At 39.8% G+C, this 23,650-nt stretch overlaps 1 protein-coding gene across 1 annotated transcript in view; it reads left to right on the top strand.

The window, feature by feature from the left end:
- The window catches only part of LOC122128263 (anaphase-promoting complex subunit 4-like), a 55,733-nt gene extending 45,685 nt beyond the window's left edge, over nt 1–10,048 (top strand). The window contains 10 exon segments of the mRNA XM_042702523.1: nt 803–896; nt 2,850–2,947; nt 3,761–3,822; nt 3,906–3,944; nt 4,031–4,135; nt 6,519–6,593; nt 7,037–7,216; nt 8,665–8,788; nt 9,581–9,647; nt 9,650–10,048. Of these exon segments, the coding sequence (XP_042558457.1) occupies nt 803–896; nt 2,850–2,947; nt 3,761–3,822; nt 3,906–3,944; nt 4,031–4,135; nt 6,519–6,593; nt 7,037–7,216; nt 8,665–8,788; nt 9,581–9,647; nt 9,650–9,786 (981 nt within the window). The 3' untranslated portion in view covers nt 9,787–10,048.
- The last annotated feature ends 13,602 nt before the right edge of the window (nt 10,049–23,650 follow it).

The following is a 23,650-nucleotide window of genomic DNA, read 5'->3' as shown; positions in this document are numbered from 1 at the left end:
GGTTACAATTACATGGGCAAGATAATGAGTACATTTCTTATCAAGTATTGTAGCCTCCTCCTTAGTTTCCCCTTCCCATCCCTTCCCATCCTCCCCCCTGGAATGTCATTTTTTACAAAATGTCTGCCTTTACAACTGAAACAAGACAGTTTCAGTCTTTCTTCAAGACAACCTTGCATGCTTTGATGTGTTGTAAAATCACCCCTGTGTGCCTCCCAACTCTGTCTCAAAAAACGTTAAAAGATCTGCCATCAAGACTTGAGAATTAACAATTTAATAGTTCTATCAGGATTAATGAAACTGAATATATGACAAAGAACACAAGAATTTGGTCCACTAGGTGAGGGGTGCAGGTACTGGCTGTTCTTTCTTCCACACCTTCAGTGCAAATGTTGACACCGTGAAAGGGCAAATGACACCTTGGCACTAAAGCTGGCATTAACCTTGTAGTCAATGGAAGCATGCTGAGCACTCTCAGGGATGGGGCTACACTGTGAGAACTGCCCTTGTGGAGCATACTGTCAGTTGGTACTTGTAAAACTAAAATATAGCCCTGATAGGTAAGGTTAAAATATATCTTGAAAATGAACCACAAAATGTAAACTCTGGTTTCTACATTTACTGTACTCTGGCCATTTAAGTCATTTTCATGTTGTCTAGAATTTGTCACCTCACTTAGAAAAATAATGTACCTTCAGAGAACCTGGCAGTACAACAAGATAACTTACTAACTAGAATAATGTTAAATAGAGATTAGAGCCTGAATCATTGCTTAACTGAAAAAAATTTTAACTATTTTTAGTATTTGAAAGATGAAGATGATGGCCTTGTATCACCCCCTAACATGGAAGGAAACCAGTGGTATGACTTCCTCCAAAACAGCAGCCATCTTAAAGGTACTTTATGAACCAAGCAGATGTTGGCCATGTTTATACTTATTTGAGATTAAAGAGTAACCTCAAAATTTGTCTAATTTCTTCAGGCTTACTTGGCATGTCCATTTTATTTGATTAGAGAACAGCATTTTAACAAGTAGAATATGATGTCACCATGATAGATAGAAAGCACCCTGAAATTAACTGTGCTGTGGTACATTAACTATGCTGACACTAAAATTATTTTTTCCCTTCTGACACCAGCCAGTTATGATACCAGCTGAAGGTCCTGCAATGCAATTCATTGCAGTTATGACACTGAGCACCCACAATGAGCATTAGCCTCCAGGGGGAGGAAGGCTCAGTCCGCTAGACTCCTCACATTACATCAGTCCCAAGAGCTAGGTTCCCTTACTCACACCTCTGTGGGACTTGACTATGGGACATATGTCCCAACTTTCTCCCTTAAGTTGGCATAGCTTCCAGACTAGTGTACAATGCTCAGGAACACATTCAGCTTTCCTTTCCAGACTGTTTGTAATAAAAATTTAACTTGGGCATAGCCCAGTGGAAAACATCATTCAGGGTTTGATATGGAGGAAGAGGCCACAGCTTTTAGATCCTCCCAGCACTCAACATGTTCACCAACCAGGGAGCCATCCAAACCTCCCCAGTGTCTTTTTTTTTAATTATTAAGAAGGTTAGTAAAGAAGGGTTATGGTGGTCTGGGAAGTTGGCTCAGTGGTAGAGGGCTTGCCTTGCATGCATCAAGCCCTGGGTTTCATTCCTCAGGACCACATAAGCAGAAAAAGCTGGAAGTGGCTCTGTGGCTCAAGTGGTACGGTGCTAGCCTTGAGCTGAAGAGCTGAGGGACAGCTCCCAGGCACAGAGTTCAGGCCCCAGGACCAGAAAAAAAGAAAAAAGAAAAAAAAAGAAAGTTTATGGTTACGTAAGGCAGGTAAAGATTACATTTCTTTTTTTTGACAATGTCACCCTTTCCCTTACTCTCTCCCAGTTTGTCTTGGGTTTTTGATGGAGGCTTTATTATAATGATTAAGTCACTGGGGTAGAATTCAACCCCAAGCCCCTATTCCTTTCCTGCAGTCTGGCAGATGGAGCTGAAAGTTATAAGCTTCTGGTTAAGGCATAGTCTTTCCACCCCACCCAACCCTGAGGCTTTGCAGGAACCTGCCAGAGTGGCCACATTAAAATTGGCCATCACATTTACTACTCAGGATATCTGGGTTTCAGGAGCTGAGTTTTGGGAACTGGGGACAAAGGCAACATGTTTTTCTGTAATTACCTAGTATGTCACCTCTTGAACCTTAAAGTGCTGAAATGATGATTTTTTTTACCTAACACAGCTGTGAAGGGAAGTGCTGAGTGTGGGAGAGACAGTCTCAGAGCCATTTGAGCTGGTGGGCCTGAATCACAGCTTGATTCACAGCTCTTTTCATCCCAGGCAGTTCCAGAGGCCCAGTAGGCCTCTTTGTTTTTTTTTCCTTTTAAGTTGGAGAATACGATGAGTTCTTATGGATATTGTAATACTGTATAAAAAAACCATTTTAAAATAAAAAGCATACTGAATACAACAACAAAAAAGAAACAAAGCTAGCAGTGGCAGAGTAGCCTGGACTGCTGCTGCTATCACATTGTGGCAGAGTTGAGAAGAAAGAACAGGTTTCAGTACATAGCTTATGGTTTCCAATGCCTTCCATTTTTCTAATAGCCAATAGCATTTTACTGTTGGGCTTTGGTGTAGGACTAAGCATGAGAAGGACCAAGCGAATGTAGTTGTATTAAGTGGACTGGATTGAAGGGAGATTCTGGTCATTTATTTTAACAAGGTATGTCCAAAGTATAATGAGAATTCCACCATGAAAAAGTATGGACTGCTTCTGACACTGGATTATTTTCTCCTAATCATTGGTTTGCTATAGTTTTTGTTTTGTTTCTGTTTTTGTCTGAAACCAGAAAGCCCTTTGCTGTTTCCTTATTATGCTCGAAAATCATTGCATTTTGTGAAAAGGCAAATGGAAACCATTATTGATCAGTGTTTGCAAGTGACAGCAGTAAGTTGGGAAGAAATGCATGTCTTTGTGTGGGAACAAGAGTATAGTATGTCTCATCTATGTAAATGAACATATATATTAGGATAAATTGTAAAAATGCTGATATTCAACTGGTTTTGATTGTCAAAATTGGCAGTTTCTTATGGCTTCGTTATATCCATAGTTAATTCCTTATATAAATTTATTTTACTTTATGTATTTTTAAAATTATTATAAGGTAGGCACTTATGGCTCATGCCTGTAATCCTAGCTTCTCAGGAGACTGAGATCTGAGGATCAAGTTCAAAGCCAGCTAGGGCAGGAAAGGCCATGAGACTTATCTCCAATAAACCACTTAGAAAACCAGAAGTGTCACTGTGGCTCAAGTGGTAGAGCACTAGTCTTGAGCTGAAGAGTTGAGGGACAGAGTGCCCAGTCTTGAGCTGAAGAGCTGAGGGACAGAGTTCCCAGGCCCAGAGTTCAAGCCCCACCACCGACAAAAAAAAATTATTGTAAAGGTGATGTACAGAGAGGTTACAGTTACGTAGGTCAGGTACTGAATACTGTACATTTCTTTTTCAACAATGTAACCCCCTCCCTCATTTTCTGCTCACATAAATTTAAAAATTATCGTCTTAGTATCTTTAGTGTTTTATTTGCCCCTCCAGATCAATCTCATTACAGTCTTCGTCCCAGAGCTGGTTTGTCTTGTCAGTGACTGATGTCATGAGACCAGAGGGAGGGAGTGGTCCTTTAGCACAGGCCAAGCAGGCTCCTCACCACTAGCTGCTCCCCTTCTCTCTAATGATGTTTCCAAATCTTGCTTTTCTGTAGGATGAAATTGGAAAATCAATGAATCAAGCCATCTGTATTCCGTTATATAGAGATGCTAGAAGGTAATCTTCTTTACCTGTTAGGTAGTATAATTTAGCAGCAAGTTTGAATTTTTCTCATTTTTTTTTTTTTGCTTTTGTTTTAGTGAGGACTCTGCACGCAGATTGTTCACATTTCCTTTTCTGTAAGTGTGTGTTCTCCTCGTCTTGTGTAAACAGTAGTTTTTGTTCTAAACTTAAATAGCTAAATACATTACTTTTCTTTCCTTAGGTGGAATAATAAAAGTTCAAATCTACAGTACCTTCTTTTTACTATTTTAGAAGACTCACTGTATAAAATGTGTATCTTAAGATTAAGGCATACTGATATTTCCCAGTGAGTATTCCTTTGAAGTTTGAACCGAAGAGATGAGAGCTTAATATTTGTAATAATAATAAGCCATTCAGCTTCCCTCCAGCATTTCGGGTTTCAGCGAAGCTGCCTCATGACTTTAGGTTTGCATCTGGGAGATGGTAATGCTGAGTTGAGAAGCTATTTGATCCCTTCTTGTTCTAGAGTTTTAACTTTTATATTAGTATATAGCCTCATATATAAGTTTTTTTAAAATAGGTTTAGGAAAATGACAGCAGACCTGGGTTATATCTAAGAACACTTAGCGATTCAAAACTGTGTTAGTAAGTACTTTATAGAAAGGCTTTTTTAAATTTTAGGTTAATTATCTTTCATCAAATAAGAGATCTTGCCCACAGAGACTTTTTGAGATTCCAAAGTAAACATTCTGAAAATCAAATGATATTCAGGGTTCCATTAGCATTTTAAATCGTTTTAAGTCTCACTATGAAGGTACTATTTTATTTGTGTGTGCCAGTCTGGGGTATGAATTTAGGCTCTGGGCATTGTCCCTCAGCTTTTGTGCTCAAGGCTATTGTTTTCCCACTTGAACCACAATTCCACTTTTGACTTTTTGGTGGTTAATTGAAGATAGGAGTCTCCTGGATCCCTGCCCAGGCTAGCTTCAAATGATGATCCTCAGATCTCAGCGCTGAGTAGCTGGGATTACTGGCATGAGCCACCAGCACATGGCTAAAGGGATTTTTTTTCCATTGTCAAGAGGGGTTACAGTTAATAAGTAAGATAATAGGTACATTTCTTGTCTAACTTGTTACCCCCTGCCTCATTTTTCTCCTTTCCCTCCCCTCCCTAATCCTCCCACTTGCCAAATTGTACAGATCATTTCCAACATATTGACTTGTGAATATGGCTATTGTATTGGATCCCCCTTGTCCTTTGTCTCACGATTCTGTTCTCCTTTCCCTTCCCTAATTCAGATAAATGTATGTACAATACCAGGGTACCAAAATCAAATACAGTGACAATAGGGGATAAACCGCAGGGGGAAGAACACACCAAAGAAACAAAAAGTACATAGTACATTAAAAACAACAGGGCTGGGAAGGTGGCTCAGTGGTAGAGTGCTTGCCTTTCATGCCTGAGGCCCTGGGTTCGATTCCTCAGCACCACGTAAGCAAAAAGAAAAAAGCCGGAAGTGGCATTGTGGCTCAAGTGGTAGAGCACTAGCCTTGAGCTGAAGAGGTGAGGGACAGCGCCCAAGCCTAGAGTTCAGGCCCCACGAACTGACCCAAAAAACAAAACAAAATCAACAATAACAAAGAAAAACCTCATGTTTCCATGTCTTGGAGTTCATTTCGCTTAGTATCATCTTATATGGTCATATGTACATAGCTCTTGAGCTATTTTTCTCATCTGTTAAAATTATCCTAGATGTATACTAATTATTGAAAATAAGGGAAACAATGGGACCTGTTTTGGGGGGGTGTCTGGCTTCACTTGATAGGATTTTTTTCCCAGTCTTTCCATTTCCTTACAAATAAGGCAGTGTCATTCTTTCTGATGGAAGAATAGAATTCCATATATATATATATATATATATATATATATATATATAATATATATATATATATATATACACACACACATATGTGTGTATGTATGTATACATATGTGTGTATGTATGTATACATATGTGTATCACATTTTCTTTTTTGTTGGTCATGGGACTTGAACTCTGTGCCTGGGCACTGTCCCTCAGCTCTTCAGCTCAAGGCAAGTGCTCTACCACTTGAGCCACAGTGCCACTTCCAGTTTTCTGGTGGTTTATTGAGGATAAGAGTCTCACAGACTTTCCTGTCTGGACTGGCTTTGAACTGCATTCCTCAGATCTCAACCTCCTGAGTAGCTTGGGTTACACGCGTGAGCCATTGGCACCCAGCTTTACCACATTTTCTTGATCCATTGATTTACTGAAGGGCATCTGGGTTGGTTCCATATGTTAGCTATGGTGAATAATGCGGCAATAAACCTAGTTGTGCTGTAGCTTTAGTATGGCCTTGTTTGTGGTCATTTGGGTAAATGCCCAGCAGGTGATTGCTGGGTCATAGGGGAGCTCTTTGTGCCTTTTGAGAACCTCCACTAAAGGGAATTTTTGAATTCAAGATGTTAGTTGTCCTTAGTTATGGCCTTTAGCTGCTTAGTGATTAAGATTTTAAATCAAGCTGGTTTGCCTGACTAAGTGTTTAAATTATAGTATTCTGGAGTGGAAGTGGTAGTGTTGGTCTGGGATTTGGGAAGTAGATATGTGTGCTAACATTGCCAGTCATGTTTGTTCAGGCATTTAGATTTATTGGCTATGTAGTTGTTCCATAGGGTCTCATTCCCCTCTCTCCTTTCTTTCTTCAAGATCTGTAAGTAATGGACTAATTGCTGTGAAATTTGGGAGCTTCACCTATGCTACAACTGAAAAAGTCAGAAGAAGATAACGCCCAAGCCTGATTTGGGACAGAAGCATGTGGGATGTATGTGTAGTCAGTGCTATGTCAGATGTGCTGTCAACAAAGGGGCTCTGTCATTTGTAGGGGGCCAGATTTTCTTTTACTTTGATTCTTGTTAGCTCTGTTCACTCAGTTATATATAAGGTATAACTCATGAAATTTTCACAGGCTTAAGGCCTAGCCATTTATGTCCAGAGTTTTCTAGAACAGTGATAAAATGTCACAGATCATTTTGTTTGATCTCATGATTACTTATTTTGTTATAACTAGTTATATTTGTGAAAATTGATATAAAAGTATAAACTGATAAGGTGTTTTGTCATTGCAGGGAATATCACCTACAGTTTTAAATTATTTTGTTTTTGCTTAGTGTCAGCATAATGTTATGTGATTATGATCATTTCTGATATAACAAAACGCATCTCACTTCCAGCAACTTCAGCTGTTTAGATGCCCAGTTTTATGATGATGAAACTGTAACAGTCATTCTTAAAGACACCATGGGACGTGAAGGAAGAGACAGACTCTTGGTCCAGTTGCCATTGTCGTTTGTGTATAATAGTGAAGATGCTGCAGAGTATCAATTCACTAGAACTTATGCCACAATGTAACTAACTACCTTAGTGGTAGAGGGTCTGTGTGGTTAAAGTTAGCTTTATTTTTTTAAAGGTAGGATCTCAAAAAGAGCTGAAAGTGTGGCTCAAGTGGTAGAGTACCAGGTGCTGATTTCAAAACCCAGAACCACCAAAAATTTAAAAAAGAAGTGTCCCATTGTGTATCTCAGGTTGCCTCGCCTTGAAATAACCAGGCTTGTCTCAAATTCATGAAGTTCTTGCATTGGTCTCCAAGGTGTTGAGTTGTCAGTCATATGGTACCAGGCTTAGCTTATATTTAGCTATATTTACCATATGCCAAGAATTCCAGTTTCTTAGATATGCTAGGCAATGTTTTTTTTAGTTACTGGTCTACCCATACAGACAGCTGAGCAGAAAACCTCCTGCTTTTATTTTTCTTTGTCCATCATGGGGTTTGAACTCTGGGCCTGAGTGCTGTCCCTCAGTTCTTCAGGTCAAGCCTAGCACTCTGCCACTTGAGCCACAGTGCCACCTTGGGTTTTGTGGTGGTTTATTGGAGAGAAGAGTTTCACAGTTTTTCCTGCATGGACTGGCTTTGAACCATGATCCTCCTGAGTAGCTAGGATTACAGGAATGAGCCACCAGTGCCTGCCTGGCTTCCTACTTTGTATTTTTAAAATCCTAACTTCATACAACACGCTGAAACCCACCAAACAGTGTTAGGAAAGGTGAGGAGGAGGCTAATTGCTATTAAATTTAGGAGGATCATCTACCCCAGAACTGAAAAAAATCAAAAGGTAAGTCTTCCTTCATGCTACAAAGTCTTCCCAAATGTTACAAATTTCCTAATGTTACAATTGTATGTTACCTTAAAAATTAAAAAATGGGAAAAAATGTGCCGACTTTAATCTTTGTCTTGTCCCTTGCTTTAATATTAAACTAGGATTTTTTGCTAGAATAAGATGAGGAATTATTTGGAATGGAGAAGAGGACTTCATTTGAGTTATGTTTTAAAGGAATGCATTAACTTTAGTTTGTTGTCACTAATAATTGTAAACTTGCCTTTAGTGTTTTCCAGAATTGGGACCCCAGTTCCATTGCAGAGTCTAAAGTCAGTTCTAGGAGATAGTTTTAGTTGCTTGAGGATTTAAAGTAATGAGATTCCTTCTCTAATTTAAAAACATGAGCATCTGCTCTCCTTGAAAGGGAATTGAGGATTGGGTGCATAGCTCAGTTGTGCAAGGCTTGAATTTAATCTCTAGTACTGTATCCTCCTTCCCCATCACCCAAAAAACAAAGGGCACCAAGACCTTACTAAAATGAAGCCAAGGCTCTGTGGAATGTAGTATTTTTACAGACTGTCTTGTCACCTGGGAATGGAGTGTGGGTGGGAGTAGGACCCCAGTTGCCCCAAACCCCTCCTCTAGTGAATGTGGGAGGTGGAGGGCCTGTTTGATTCCTGGGCTGGTTTTTCCTCCAGGCTAGATGAACAAAGCAGTGTTATTTCCACATGCACCCTGCACTTTGAGAAGCACTGGCAGTTACTGGAGAGCATGAAAGCTCAGTACGTTGCTGGGAATGTTTTTCACAAAGTGTCCTGTGTGGTGAGTATGGATTTGTTTCTATGCAGCATCCTATGAGTACTCAATCATGTCATCTCCAAGGCTCATTCTCTGCTTGTCATTCTGTCCCTTGGTTTCAGTTAACTGAGCAAGCAGCAGGCTAGTTATTTTGTTTTCTTGTTTGGAGAAACTTTGAGTAATTAAGAGCAATTTCAGAGCCAGGTGCTGGTGGCTCACGCCTGTAATCCTAGTTACTCAGGAGGTTGAGATCTGAGGATCTTAGTTTGAAGCCAGCCCAGGCAGGAAAGTTCAAGAGGCTCTTATCTCCAATGAATTACAGAAAAAGCCAAAAGTGGCTCTGTGGCTCAAGTGGTAGAGTGCTCACCTTGAACAAAAGGATAGCACCCAGGCCCAGAATTCAAGCCCCAGGACTGGCAAAAATAGTTTGGCTTCTAAGTTACATAAATTCACCATGTGGTGTGTGGAGATCCTTTTATGTAAAATGAAGGTGGAATTGGGTGATTTTATAGTAAATTGCTAAAAATATAACTTTCCTATAAATCTATTCTTTGCTTAAAGCTTCTGATTTCTGCTTCGTTTTATAAAATTTGTTTGCAAAGCCATTAGTTAGAAAATTGTTAATGTGACTCCTGACACCAGTGGCTCATACCTATATTTCTAGCTGCTCAGGAGCTGTGGCTCCACTAGAACGCTATGAGCAAAAGATGCTCAGGCCCTGTGTTCAAGTCCCAGTTCCAGGTGCATGTGCGCTTTCACACACACACACACACACACACACACACACACACACACATTAATGTGCCTTTTCTTTAGTTAAGTTCAAGTCTCCATCATGTAAGAGTATTTGAAATGGACATCGATGATGAATGGGAGCTGGATGAGTCTCAGATGAAGAGAAGGAAGCCAGTGGTAAGCCTGTGACGATCAAGGAGACAGAGGCCCACCACGCCTCTGCTGATGCTCCAGCCCCAGAGATAGTCGTCAAAGTGGAGAAGCTTGACCCTGAACTGGACTCATAATCCAACTTGCCATTGTTTATTACATGTTACTGTGGCAGAAAGGACTTAGAAGATGGACTGAGATGTCTTGGGCTGTGCTTAATTTTCTTTGTATAACAAAAAAATTAACTTTTTTCATATTTTGTATCACCTTCTCTTAGTAGGATGGCCATTGTAATACTTTCTCTTTGTTAGAAGTCTTTAAAAATGTGTAAAGAAAACACAAATGAAGAGGCCAGGTGTGGTGGCTCATCCTGGTAATCCTAGCTACTCAGGAGGTAGAAATTTGGAAGATCCTTGTTCAAGGTCAGCCTGGGCAAAGTTTTCAAGACCACATCTTAATCAGTAAAGCTGGGCATGGTGATGCTGACCTGGGCATACACTTAAGACTCTATTTGAAAAGTGATGCCAAAAGTGCTAGGGTTGTGGCTCACATGGTATATCACCTGTCTAGAAAGTGTAAGGCCCTGAGCTCAAACACCAGTACTGCTACAACAACAACAAAAATTCCCACAAATTTGATGAGATGAAAAATTGGTCAATCTCCTCTCTTAAAAAGTTACTCAGAATTCCTGTCTGAGAAATTCAGTAATCCTTTCTCACTGAAAATCTTGTATATTTAGTATTTTTTAAACATTCTATTGGACAATAATTATTCTAGGTTTTTAATCTAAATCATGTTTGATCTCTAGAATACTTCTACTGCTGTCTTTAAAATGAATCAGCTGATAGCCAAAAAAAATGAATCTTGCCTCAAAAACTTTAAATAGCAAATACACTGTACCCACATGATTAGTTTCCTTGTTGTGTTTCTGTATGCATATCAGAGTTGCTTTGAATTAGCCACGTTTAGATGTATTTCCCCCCTGAGAATACTTGGTCAAGGACCTGAAATAGCTGTTTGGGTGATTGGCTAACTTGGGAATCTGAGAAGAATGGCTGAACTAAATACAACCCCGAGTTAGTACAGGTGTGCTCCTATTGTCTTCCTAATGCTTAGGAGCTTCCAGTGTGCATGAATTCTACTATCAGTTCACTGATAAATGAAAGGACCAGTTCTTAAACATGTAAATATCCTTGAGCAGGAAGTCTTACACTAACTGTGTGAGTGGGTATCTTCCAGGTAGATGAGTAGTTTGTCAGCTTAATCGGTTGGTAGATAACACTTGGGTTTGGGTCTGCTAGTAAAAATCAGAGGAGGCCATTGTTTTACTTGAGGCACCCTTACTGGGTCCTAGAACACTACACTAAAAAAGTGAAGTTAGGGGCTGGGAAGGTGGCTCAGTGGTAGAGCTTTTGCCTTGCATGCATGAGGCCCTGGGTTCGATTCCTCAGCACCACATAAGCAGAAAAAGCCAAAAGTGGTGCTGTAGCTCAAGTGGTAGAGTGCTAGCCTTGAGCTGAAGAGCTGAGGGACAGTACCCAGGCCCTGAGTTCAGGCCCCATGAACAGCAAAAAAAAAAAAGTGAAGTTACCCATGTCACCAAAAAGACAGGAGTTCTTATCTGACTTCCTAAGAAATAAGAGACCTAACAGCTAAAATTCCCAGACACTGGTGGCTCACTCCTGTAAATACTAGCTAACTCAGGAGGCTGAGATCTTAAGATTCTGGTTCAAAACCAGCTCAGGAAGGGAAGTCTACCTCCAGTTAACCACCCAAAAAAGGAGTGGAGCTATGGCTCAAGTGGTAGAGCATCACCAGCCGTATGCAAAAAGCTATAGGACAGCATCCAAGCCTTGAGTTCAAGCCCCAGTACTGGCACAGAAAAATAATAAAATTTCCAAATGGACCAGCTTGAGTTGGCAGAACAATGCAGTTCTCTGTGCTTTAATCTTAGAATAAAATAACCTGAGATGAACAAATCAAGTGTTTTTCTATTCGATCTCCCTGTAAATTTGAAATGACAGGTGTACTTTTTTTTGGGGGGGGGGTCTTGTTGTGGGGCCTGAACTCTGGGCCTGGGCGCTGTTCCTCAGCTCTTCAACCTCAAGGCTAGCACTCTACCACTTGAGCCACAGTGCCACTTCCAGCTTTTTTCTTTTTTCTTATGTGGTGCTGAGGAATCGAACCCAGGGCCTCAAGCATGCAAGGCAAGTGCTCTACCACTGAGCCACCTCCCCAGCCCTGGATAGGTCTGCTTTTTGCTCTTTGTTTTTGAATCTTTTAGTGTTCACTGTAGAAAACTAGTATCTTCTATTCAGTCCATCAGAACATTTCTCTGTTTTATAGAAGGAAATGTTCAAATTTAGAATCTCAAAGCCAGTTGTCTTGGAACTAAATTTGTTGTCACCTTTTTCCTTTGACAGGACTTTTTCAGGTGCTCAGGATACCTACCATGGCCTGATCTTTGTACATTTTGAAGGAATAGAAGCCACTGCGGGTGGCAGGGTATTGAGGGCTTGTGCTGTTCAAAAGATGAGTTCATAATAGAATTGATCTTGATCAATATGTTATTTTCATTTTGTAATTTATAAAATGACCAGTGCTCATGGTAGAGAGTAGAATGTCTTAGATTAGCATTTGTGAGCAGGAAAGATCAACTGTCAGACTCTGTGGAGAAATGATAGGTTGTAGGAATATAGGACACTTTAAAATAACGTATTGCATGTTCACCACACCAATCTTCAGTGGTTTCGGAGACAAATAATCTCAGCTTGTACTTAGAGTGAATTATGATGTCACAATAAGTAGCCAGTTCTTTATTAAGTCTGGTAATCTGATTGTGGGACTTCAGTACTGTATCTATTAAAGTGCTTTTGATAAATGCATATTTGCTTCCTGTGGTTTTAGCACAGGCATAAATTGAAACAGAAATGTCCAGCCTCTTACCTTAAGTGATGGGTCAGTCTTACTCTTATTGATGTGCCAGCTGTCACCTAAAATTAAAATTTTAATTTCAGTCGTTTCTAACTATGGGTAGTAGGGTTTTTTTCCTATTAATGCTTTGCAAATATATAAAAAAGTAGGAACTAATTTTTTATTAAATCTAAATGAAAATTTTTATACTCTTAACTAAAGCTCGTTAACTTTTAATGTATAGAACAAATGATTTCCTATTTATCATTGAGTGGTTCAATATATCGTACAACTTTTTTACTTCACTGGTTACTTTGCTTTTAATATTTAGAACCAATTTGATCATTGTACACTATCATGTTAGTATATATAGCTGTGGGTGCTGCTCTTGCATTACTTTTGTGAATGGCAAGGGAAGTGCAGGATGAGGAAGCTGGGAAGTAGAACCTCACGGTTCCAGCTGTGTAGAGGGAGCACTGGATGCCTTGCCTCCTATCGTAGGGCCTTGAATGCCCATCTCTGGGCTTGAGGCATTACTGAGAGCATGATCTTTGGCCACGTGGGCAATACCCAGCAAGTTGAGTACTGACTACATATTGTGTGTTGTCCTTTTCCTGTCTGTGTGGTATTGTTCCATTAAAAAATACTCCTTGCCCCCCCTGCTTTTTTTAAACACTAAACTTAATAGAAATATGATAAGCCTGATTCTCTGTCTTTATACTTTTTGTTGTGGTTGTTGTTGGGTTTTTGATCTTTTTCCAAAATAAAAATTTTATATTTAGTAAAATGCTAAAACATGATGCCTTTTTTTCTTGTTGTTGTTGCTGGTTGCGGGGTTTGAACTCAGGGCCTGGGTGCTGTCCCTAAGCTCTTTTGCTCAAGGCTAGAGCTCTATCACTTCAAGCCACAGCTCCATTTCTGGTTTTTGAGAGGTTAAGTGGAGATAAGATTCTCAGAGGGACTTTCCTCCCCAGGCCCGCTTCAAATCCTCAGACCTCAGCCTTCTGGTAGGTAGGATTATAGGCATGATTCACCAGGGCCCAGCTTATTCTGCCTTCTTAATTAAGAACATTTTAATGTAAACATGACAAAATGTTGCTATAGCCTTTATATGGCAACATAACTAGAGAGTTTATATGCATCTTAGTTTATCTGAATATTTCTGCCTTTTTTTTTTTGTCGGTCATGGGGCTTGAACTCTGGGCCTGGGCCCTGTCCCTCAGTTCTTCAGCTCGAAGCTAGTGCTCTACCACTTGAGCCACAGCTCCACTTCCAGTTTTCTAAGAGGCTTTTATTAGAGCTAAGAGTCTCATGGAATTCCCTGACCTGGCTGGCTTTGAAACATGATCCTCACATCTTAGCCTCCTGAGTAGCTAGGATACAGGCATGAGCCACCGGGGCCCAGCTATTTCTGCATGTTAAGGAAAGTCTGCAAGCAGACATGAACTACAGCATCTGAAGGATTCTATTGAAATCAGGCAGCCTGATTGCATAGGAGCTGGTCAGTTTCTTTGGCACCATTTGAAGTTGTGATTATCTACTTACAGATCATTTATACTAACATTTACTCCTGCCTGTCCATCATAGTTTTAGTTCTCATAGACCAAAGGGAGCTAGACTTAGGATTATACTGTCAAGGTTACCCAACCTAAATAACATGAGAGCAGAAATGACCATTATGAGGAATATTCCATTCACAAACATACATTTGTCTGTTTACAGATGGGAACTCACTGTGTAACCCAGTTAGAACCCAAATTTGTGATCCTCTTGCCTCAGCCTCCCTGGTGCATAATGATTGGTGTGTGCCACCACTCCCAGCCAGAACTTAATTTTTTTTTTTAATTTTATTTTATTTTATTTGAGAACATACTGTACAGAGGGGTTACAATTACATGGGCAGGATAATGCATACATTTCTTACCAAGCATTGCAGACTCCTCCTTTGTTTACCCTTCACCTCCCTTCCCAGCCTCCCCCCTCCCTCCCGCCCAATCATACCCCCCTCCCCCCTCACCACACCAACATTGTAAAGTTGGTTTTGACATGACATTTTGTACTTCTCATTGTTGCAACAGGTCCACCTGAATCCTTAAACGACTTGTTTGTCCCCATCTCCTCCACATGTTATACTGACATCAAATATAGTGAAAGCGGGGGTTACACTGTGGGGGAGGGACATACAAAGCAACAAAGAAATAATCTTATATATGCGTTAGAAACACATGCATGAAAGAAACAAAAACATTAAAATACATATTTGAGGGTTTGTTTTCCTAACATCACATTATCTGACCTTTTCTGCTTGACTCATACATATACTAGATATTGCAAATAAGGGAAACCATGGGACCTATGTTTCTTTGGGCCTGGCTTACTTCACTTAATATAATTTTTTCCAAGCCTTTCCATTTCCTAACAAATGGGGAAATGTCATTCTTTCTGATGGAGGCATAGAATTCCATTGTGTATATATACCACAATTTCTTGATCCATTCATCTACTGAGGGGCATCTGGGTTGGTTCCATATCTTAGCTATGGTAAATAATACTGCAATAAACATACTTGTGCTGGTAGCTTTAGTGTGGTCTTGTTTGTAAACATTTGGGTAAATGCCCAAAAGTGGGATTGCTGGGTCATAGGGGAGTTCTATGTGAAGTCTTTTGAGGAACCTCCATACTGCTTTCCAAAGTGGTTGAACAAGTTTACATTCCCACCAACAATGAAGTAAGGTTCCTTTCTGTCCACATCCCCTCCAGCATCTGTTGTTGTTAGAGTTCTTGATTTTTGCTGTTCTAACTGGAGTGAGGTGATATCTCAATGTTGTTTTGATTTGCATTTCTTTTATGGCTAGGGATGTTGAACATTTCTTCATGTGTCTATTGGCCATCCTTCTTTCTTCTTCAGAGAAGCTTCTCTTTAAGTCTTTCGCCCACTTACTTATTGGGCAGTTGTTTCTTTGAGGGTTTGTTGTTGGGTGGTTTAATTTTTTGAGTTCCAAGTATATTTTAGATATGAGACCCTTGTCCGTTGTATGGCTAGTAAAGATCTTCTCCCAATCCGTGGGCTTTCTATTGATCTTGCTAGCTATGTCATTTGCCCTGCAGAAGCTCTGCAACCTTATGCAATCCCATTTGTCCAACCTTTCTTGATTTGTTGTGTTTCCGGGTCTCTATTCAGAAAATTTCGGCCTGAGCCAAGGAGACCCAGGGTTTCTCCTATTCCATCCTGTAATGTTTTCAGAGTGTCTGCTTTGAGTTCAAGGTCTTTGATCCATTTGGAGTTGATTCTGGTGCAGGGTGATATATAAGGATCTAGCTTTAGTTTTCTACATGTAGTTAACCAGTTTTGCCAGCATCATTTACTGAAGAGGCTGTCTGTCTTCCATTCTATTGTTTTAGCTCCCTTATCGAAGATTAGACGGCTATAGGTCTGTAGGTTCATTTCTGGGTTTTCAATTCTATTCCATTGGTCCTGAGGTCTGTTCTTATGCCAATACCAAGCTGTTTTGATTACTATGGCTATATAGTAGAGTTTGAAATTTGGTATTGATATTCCTCCAGCAGTGTTCTTTCCGTTGAGGAGCGTTTTTGCTATTCGGGGTCTTTTATTGTTCCATATGAATTTTTGGATTGCCTCTTCTATTTCCTTGAAGAATGAGGTTGGAATTTTGATAGGTATTGCGTTGAATTTGTAGATACCCTTGGGAAGTATTGCCATTTTCAAGATGTTAATCTTTCCAATCCAGGAGCATGGGAGGTTTTGCCATTTTTTAAGTTCTGTTTTGATTTCCTTTTTCAAGATTTTAAAGTTTTCATCATAGAGGTCCTTCACTTCTTTAGTTAAGTTAATTCCTAGGTATTTTATTTTTTGTGGGGCTATTACAAATGGAGTTGCTTTCCTAATTTCAGCCACACTTTTCTCATTGTTGGCATAGAGAAAAGCCATTGATTTTTGGGGGTTAATTTTATAACCTGCTACTTTGCCAAAGTTTTGAATCAGCTTGAGTAATTCGGGAGTGGAGTCTATGGGATTCTTTAAATACAAGATCATGTCATCTGCAAAGAGGGAGAGTTTTATTTCTTCTTTCCCTATTTGGATCCCCTTTATGTCTGCATCTTGTCTTATTGCTGTAGCTAGGCATTCTAATACTAGATTGAAGAGAAGTGGAGAGAGTGGCATCCTTGTCTTGTTCCTGAGTTAAGAGGAAATGGCTTTAGTTTTTCACCATTGAGTATAATGCTGGCTGTAGGTTTGTCATATACAGCCTTTATTGTATTGAGGAATGTTCCATAGATTCCTAATTTTTCCAAAACCTTCATCATAAAGGGGTGTTAGATCTTGTCGAATGCTTTTTCTGAGTCTATTGAGATAACCATGTGGTTCTTATTCTTGCTCCTGTTGATGTGATGAATAATATTAATTGATTTGCGTATATTGAACCAGCTTTGCATCCCTGAAATGAATCCTGTTTGTTCGGGGTGTATGATTTTTTGGATGAATTGTTGAAGTCGGTTGGCCAAAATTTTGTTGAGAAGTTTTGCATCAATGTTCATCAAAGAAATGGGTCTATAGTTCTCTTTCTTTGATGAGTCCCTGCCTGGTTTTGGGATGAGGGTTTTGATGGCTTCATAGAATGTGTTCGGTAGTGAGCTTTCTCTTTCAATTTCATTGAAGAGTTGGAGGAGAATTGGTGTGAGCTCTGCTTTGAAGGCCTTGTAAAATTCCGCTGTAAAACCATCTGGTCCTGGACTTTTCTTAGCTGGGAGGTCTCTTATTGCTGTTTCTATTTCAATGCTTGATATGGGCCTGTTAAGATAATTTAACTCATCCTGGTTTAGTTTTGGCATGTCAATATTTGCTAGGAAGAGGTCCATTTTTGTCAAGTTCTCAAACTTATTAGCATAAAGTTTTGAGAAGTATTCCCTTATAATGTTCTGAATCTTGGTTGTTTCTGTGGTGATGTTTCCATTCTCATCTCTGAGTTTATTAAATTGGGTGTGTTCTCCTCTTTTTCTGATAAGATTTGCTAAGGGTCTGTCAATTTTGTTAAGTTTTTCGAAGAACCAACTCTTTGTTTTGTTGATTCTTTCTATAGTTTTTTTGGATTCTAATTCATTTAATTCTGATTTAATTTTGATTATTTCTTTCCGTCTACTGGATTGGGGTTTATCTTGCTGCTCTTTTTCAAGGAGGTTTAGATATGTCTTTAGATTGTTAGTTTCAGATCTCTCCAATTTGTTGATGTAGGAGCTCAGAGCTATAAACTTGCCTCTGAGTACTGCCTTTGCTGTGTCCCAGAGAAGCTGGTATTTTGTGTGTTCATTTTTGTTGAATAGCATGAACATTTGAATTTCCTTTCTAATCTCTTCCATGACCCACTCATGATTCAGCAGTGTGTTGTTCAGCCTCCATGTGATACCGGACTTTCTTTGGTGGTTTTTGGTGTTGAGTTCTAATTTTATTCCCTTGTGGTCAGAGAGAATGCAAGGTATAACTTCAATGTTTCTGAATTTAGACAAGTTTGCTTTGTGGCCTAAAATGTGGCCTATTTTAGAAAATGTTCCATGTGCTCCTGAGAAAAACGTGTATTCTGATGCTGCTGGATGAAATGTTCGGTAGATGTCTGTTAAGTCTAGTTGATCTATGCAGCTGTTTAGATCTGTGGTTTCTCTGTTGAGTTTTTGCCGAGTTGATCTATCTAGTGGGGAGAGTGGTGTGTTAAAATCCCCAACAATTAATGTCTTTGGATCTATATGGGATTTGAGGGAAAGTAGTGTTTCTTTGATAAATTTGGGTGCTCCATTGTTTGGCGAATAGATATTTAGAATTGTAATATCTTCCTGAAGGAGAGATCCTTTAATTAGTATGTAGCAATCTTCTTTATCTCTTCTCACGAATTTTAATTTGAAGTCTATTTTATCTGATATTAGGATTGCAACTCCCGCCTGTTTATGGGTCTGTTTGCTTGGTAGATTTTGTTCCAGCCTTTAACATTGAAAATGTGTTTGTTTTTACGGGCAAGATGTGACTCCTGCAGGCAGCAGATAGAAGGGTCTTGTTTTTTAATCCAACTAGAAAGTCTATGTCGCTTAATTGGAGAGTTCAGTCCGTTAACAATAAGAAATAGGACTGAGAGGTATTTGGGAGTTCCTGCCATGTTATCTACCTTCTTGGGGGCTGCGAAAACTGGGTTCTTCCTATGGTTCTTGGATTCTCAGTTTGGGTACAGTTTCTTGGCCTTTATTGCGGTCTTGTTGGTTTTCTATGTGTAGGACATCTTTAAGAATCTTTTGTAGGGCTCGTTTGGTGGAGATGTATTGTTTCAATTTTTCTTTGCTATGGAAGGTTTTTATTTGGCCTTCAGTTATGAAGGAGAGTTTAGCTGGGTACAGTATTCTTGGTTGATAGTTGTTTGCTTTTAGGGCATGTCATACATCATTCCAGGCTCTTCTTGCTTTGATTGTCTCTGCTGAGAAATCTGAGGTGATTCTAATTGGTTTCCCTTTATAGGTGATTACCCTTTTCTCCTTGACAGCTTTAAGGGTCTTTTCCTTGTTCTGAGTTGATCCTGTGTGGATTATAATGTGGTGGTGGGATGTCCTATTCTGGTCTGGTCTATTTGGGGTTCTAAAGCCTTCTTGTATCTGGACAGGCCTATCTTTTTGCATGTTTGGGAAGTTCTCTGCTAGGATCCTGTTAAACAAGTTTCCTAGACCATTAACTTCTGTTTCTAGGTGCTCCTCTACACCCATTATCCTTAGATTAGGCCTTCTGATGGTGTCTTCCAGGTGTTGGATAGATCTATCATATTTCTTGGACTTGTCTTGGATGGTTGTATGTTCTTTCTCTATAATATCTAGGCTGTCTTCAATCCCTGAGATCCGATCTTCTGCATGGTCTAACCTGCTGTCAAGACTCTCTACATTTTTTTTTATCTCTTTTCCTTCTAGTTGGTCAGCTTTGATGGCTTCAAGTTCTTTGTTGAAGCTCTGTTTTAGGTCTTGTATGAATTTCTTTACTTCCTTAATTTGGTGTTCAGTGTTTGTCCTCAAATCACTTAGTTGATTGGTTATGGTTTCTTTGGGCTCCCATTCCTTCTGTTGGGTTCCATTCAGCATTCCCTTTGTGGTCTCCCTGACTTCCTTCAGCTCTTTGTTAATGGATTCCATGAATGCCTTTAGTGATCTTTGTGTGTTCTCTACCTGGTCTCTCAATTCTTGTATTACTCTTTGATTAGCTTCCTCCCGTTCGTGGGATTCCTGCGGTTCTCTTTGAGTGTTCTCAGCCTGCTCACGCCATTCCTCCCTTTCTCTTTGAGTATTCTCAAGTTGTTCATGCAAATCCTGTATCAGTTTTTGAGTAGCTTCCTCACGCTTATGATATTCCTATATAAACTTCTGGGATGCCTCCTCTCTCTCCCTATCATGCTCATACAGAGTCCTTTGTACATTGTCAAACTTCTCGTTTATCATGTTTGCCAGCAGTGTTTGTGGAGCTATTTGGGAACTCTCCTCTGGATTGTTCATTATCTGTTCTAACCCCTGATTATCAAGATTGGGAATTGAGATACCAGAATTTGCCATTTTTCTTGTGTTTTTCCGGCTTACTCTGCCCATTTGAGATGAAGATAGCACCAGTTTTGTGCTAGAACACTATCTTATGGCAACCATCAACCAAAGTTTGCATTTGTACAGTCAATAGTCTACAGATACAATCTAGTTCAACAGATACATCTATTCAACATCAAACAACTATATGTTAAAGGACTTCGAACCACAGAGAAGAATTTGGAAAACCAGAAATTATTAGGGTTAGGGAGAGATGTGGGTAAAAAATAGGAATAGATTGGTGTGGGGAGGCACAGGGAGAGTTAACTATGTCCTAATCACAATGCAGGAAATAGGTTGGGTAGGATGCAAGTAGAGAGAGAGAGAAAAAGAAGAAAGGCAAAGGGGAATGAGAAGAGACCAGAAAAAAAATAGAAACGTAAAAATTAATGTTATTATAGATATTAAAAGACCATCTATTTAGAGAGGAATGTGAATATGTTGAGAGAAAGGGAGGGACATAGAGGAGATGTGAAAAACTTTAAAAAAAATGCTTAAAATATTATATAGGTATAAAGAGGTAGTACTGCTATTAATGAATTTAAGTCTCAGAGGTTTTGAATTGAGTAATAAGTTTGTGGATTAAGTGTGTACACAATGGGGGATAGGGTCTACTAGTTAACTACGGGTTTATCTGAGGATGTGCAGGACAAGAGTTAAGTCACATAATGAAGAACAAAAGAGGAAAATGTGGAAATGATAGGAAAGTGAGAAGAAAAGATCAGAAGTTCAGTAGAGCTAGACAAAAAACAAAAAGATAATTAAGAATGAAAGAAAAAGAGAAAGAAGACAAGAAAAGAAAGGAAAACACACATTCACGTATTCCTAAAATAAAAATTATAAGAGGAGAAAAAAAAAAGTTACTGGAAAACAATTATTTTTTCAGAAGAGGCAAAAATTAAAGATTAATAAAAGTTTTAGAAAAGGAAAAAAATTTTTTTATATATATAAGGTAACAAAAAACGAAAAAAAAAACAAAACAAAAAAAAGAAAAAAAGAAAAGAAGAAGAAGAAAAAAAAAAGTTCTTTGATTTTTTTGAGAGGGGTGGGAAAAATCCTGTATCTCCCTTGTGTCTGTAGCCAGCCTCTTGTTGGAGTCTCTGGTCTGCTTGAGGTCCTGTGGCTTGATTGGTTTCTTAAGTCAGATTGTTCAAACAGGCAGAAAAATGCTCTGCTTCACCCAAGATTTTGAGATCCCCCCTCCCAGGTTAGTTTACTGGGAAGGTGATCTGCTTTGAGAATCACAAAAGAGGGGGATGCAGTGATGAAGCTAGGTTCTGGGTAGAATTGAGGCCTTTCAACAAACAGTAGCTTTTCCCTGGGGCTATTTTGTGAAAAAAAACTCACAGCACCCAGCCTGGAGCCATTCTCAGGGTTTCTGTTTTTCAATTGATTGTGGTGGCTGCTGGAGGGAGGGGCAGCCTCTGGCTCTGGTTACCCGGTGAGGAGAGCCACTCCAATGGCTGGCGCCTGAGCTGGGTGACTTTTCCCTGGATGGAACTGAGTCTGTGAGGTCACTTCGCCGTTAAGTTCTTGTGACCTGCTAAATGACTCGTTTTATTCCAAGGCCTGAGCTGGAGCTAGCCGCTCCTCCGAGCTTTGTCGGTATCCAAGATGGAGATCACCGGTGCTGGGGGGTGGGAGGGGTGGCCTTCCCTCCTCTGCTCCCTGAGAAGGAGTGAGGAAGTCGGGCTTCTACTCACGCCGAGTCTTCGATCCTGGGTCGTCTCTGGTCTGCAAAGTGCAGGATGAAGTTGTCCGCTCCTTGTCGGTTCTTGCTGGTGTTGAGTAGAATCCGCTCGTCTGCTGCTTCTGGCTCCTTCGTCCCGGACTGTGTCTCAGGTATGACCCCGCGGCGTTGGTCGCCACCACGACCCTGCCGCCGCAGCGACAGCTGCTGGCAGGCGCTCAGATGTGTCTGCTTGGCTTCCCCTCTCTTGACTAACTCTCTGTCCTGTGATGGCACACTTGGTGTGATTCTCTGGCTTGGGACTATTCACTGGAACTCTGAAACTGCTTTCTATGCAAGAGCTTGTTCAGATTCCAGCTTCTACTCCGCCATCTTCCCGGAACTCCCCAGAACTTAATTTTTTAAGTGGCAAGTTCTAGGAAATAAATTGTTGATGTATTAATTGGTGTCTGAGCAAGCTTGAATATTGAAAACAGGAATTCCCATGAAACACACTTCTTAGGCCAGATTTGTTCAGACCAGTGAGTAAAAATACCGACTCTCTTAGGATATGAAGGTAGCACCAAGGGTAACATTTGTTTAAGCATATATTCTGTGGCTAGGGTTCATTGTGACATTTCCAACTCATGTACACAGTATATTCTAGTCAGTCTTATCCCCTCTGTTATTCTGCCCCACTTTCTAAAACAATTTCAATGGGCTTCATTGTTGTATTTACATACATGCAAAGGATGTACTTTCACCATATTCTTTCCCATTCACCCTTCTTGTTAGCCCAACCCTCTCTGCTAGTTCACCACCCACCCACCCCAAGAAAGCCTTTCCTAAGCTGCATTTTCAATCAGCTTTAATCCTGGTTAGTCAGGAACTAGCTATTTTTAGAAAGTATGTTTATAATTTTTTTAGTTGTAAGATCACTAACTGTTCCCATAAATATGTTGGAAATTATTATTTTCCTTGAAAAATGATCTTTACTGGTGGTTAATTATACTTGCAAGATGCTCACACTCGTATAAATCTGCTTAAATGATGGTAGGCATAATTGTACTCCAACTCTCTTTATGCACTGCAGCATGTGGAAATGAGTCCCTCCGGGCTACGTTTCCGCCCTGACAAGATTATGTTCTGCTGAGTAGTTGATGCTTAGTTGGGTGTGTATGGGCCATGCTGTAATAACCATTACTATTCATAAATGTCACCTGTTCCCTGTGCCCCAGGACATGAAGTGTAAGGTGTAGTTACTGCTGTATAGATGATGGATCTGTCCTGCATCAGAACTGTAAATGAAAACTATGTCTACTAGTGTGTAATGTTTTAAATGTTAAAAGTGAGGAAATAAGCTTGTTCCTACCATTAAATTTGAATGCTTTCATCCTTCAACAATACTGAAAATTTCTACATTTGAAGTTCCTGTTACTGAGTGAACATTATTGTTATTTTAAATTACATTTCCACAGTTTGGGTTCACATTAGATGAGTGGCCAGCTGTTAGAAGCTATGCTCATGAATGTTGACATTTGGGTAATGCTGCACAACTTATAACTGAAATGTACCTCCTTTCTGTAGTAGGGCTTGAACTCAGAGCTTTGTGTTTGCTTGGCTTTCTTGCTTATAGTTGGAGTTTTGCCACTTGAACCATGCATCTAACCTGATTTTTTGCTGATAAATTAGAGTTAGAGTCTTGAGGATTTCCTGTCCAGGGTGTCTTTGAACTGCTAACCTCCAGGTCTCAGCCTCTTGAGTAACTAGGAATATGGTTCTTCTTCTCACCATTTGTCCTGCATATT

The sequence above is a fragment of the Dipodomys spectabilis genome, unplaced genomic scaffold (assembly GCF_019054845.1).
Source record: "Dipodomys spectabilis isolate Male_0828 unplaced genomic scaffold, ASM1905484v1 ptg000327l, whole genome shotgun sequence".
NCBI classification, from domain to species: domain Eukaryota; kingdom Metazoa; phylum Chordata; class Mammalia; order Rodentia; family Heteromyidae; genus Dipodomys; species Dipodomys spectabilis.
This window is presented reverse-complemented; position numbering and strand designations above follow the sequence as displayed.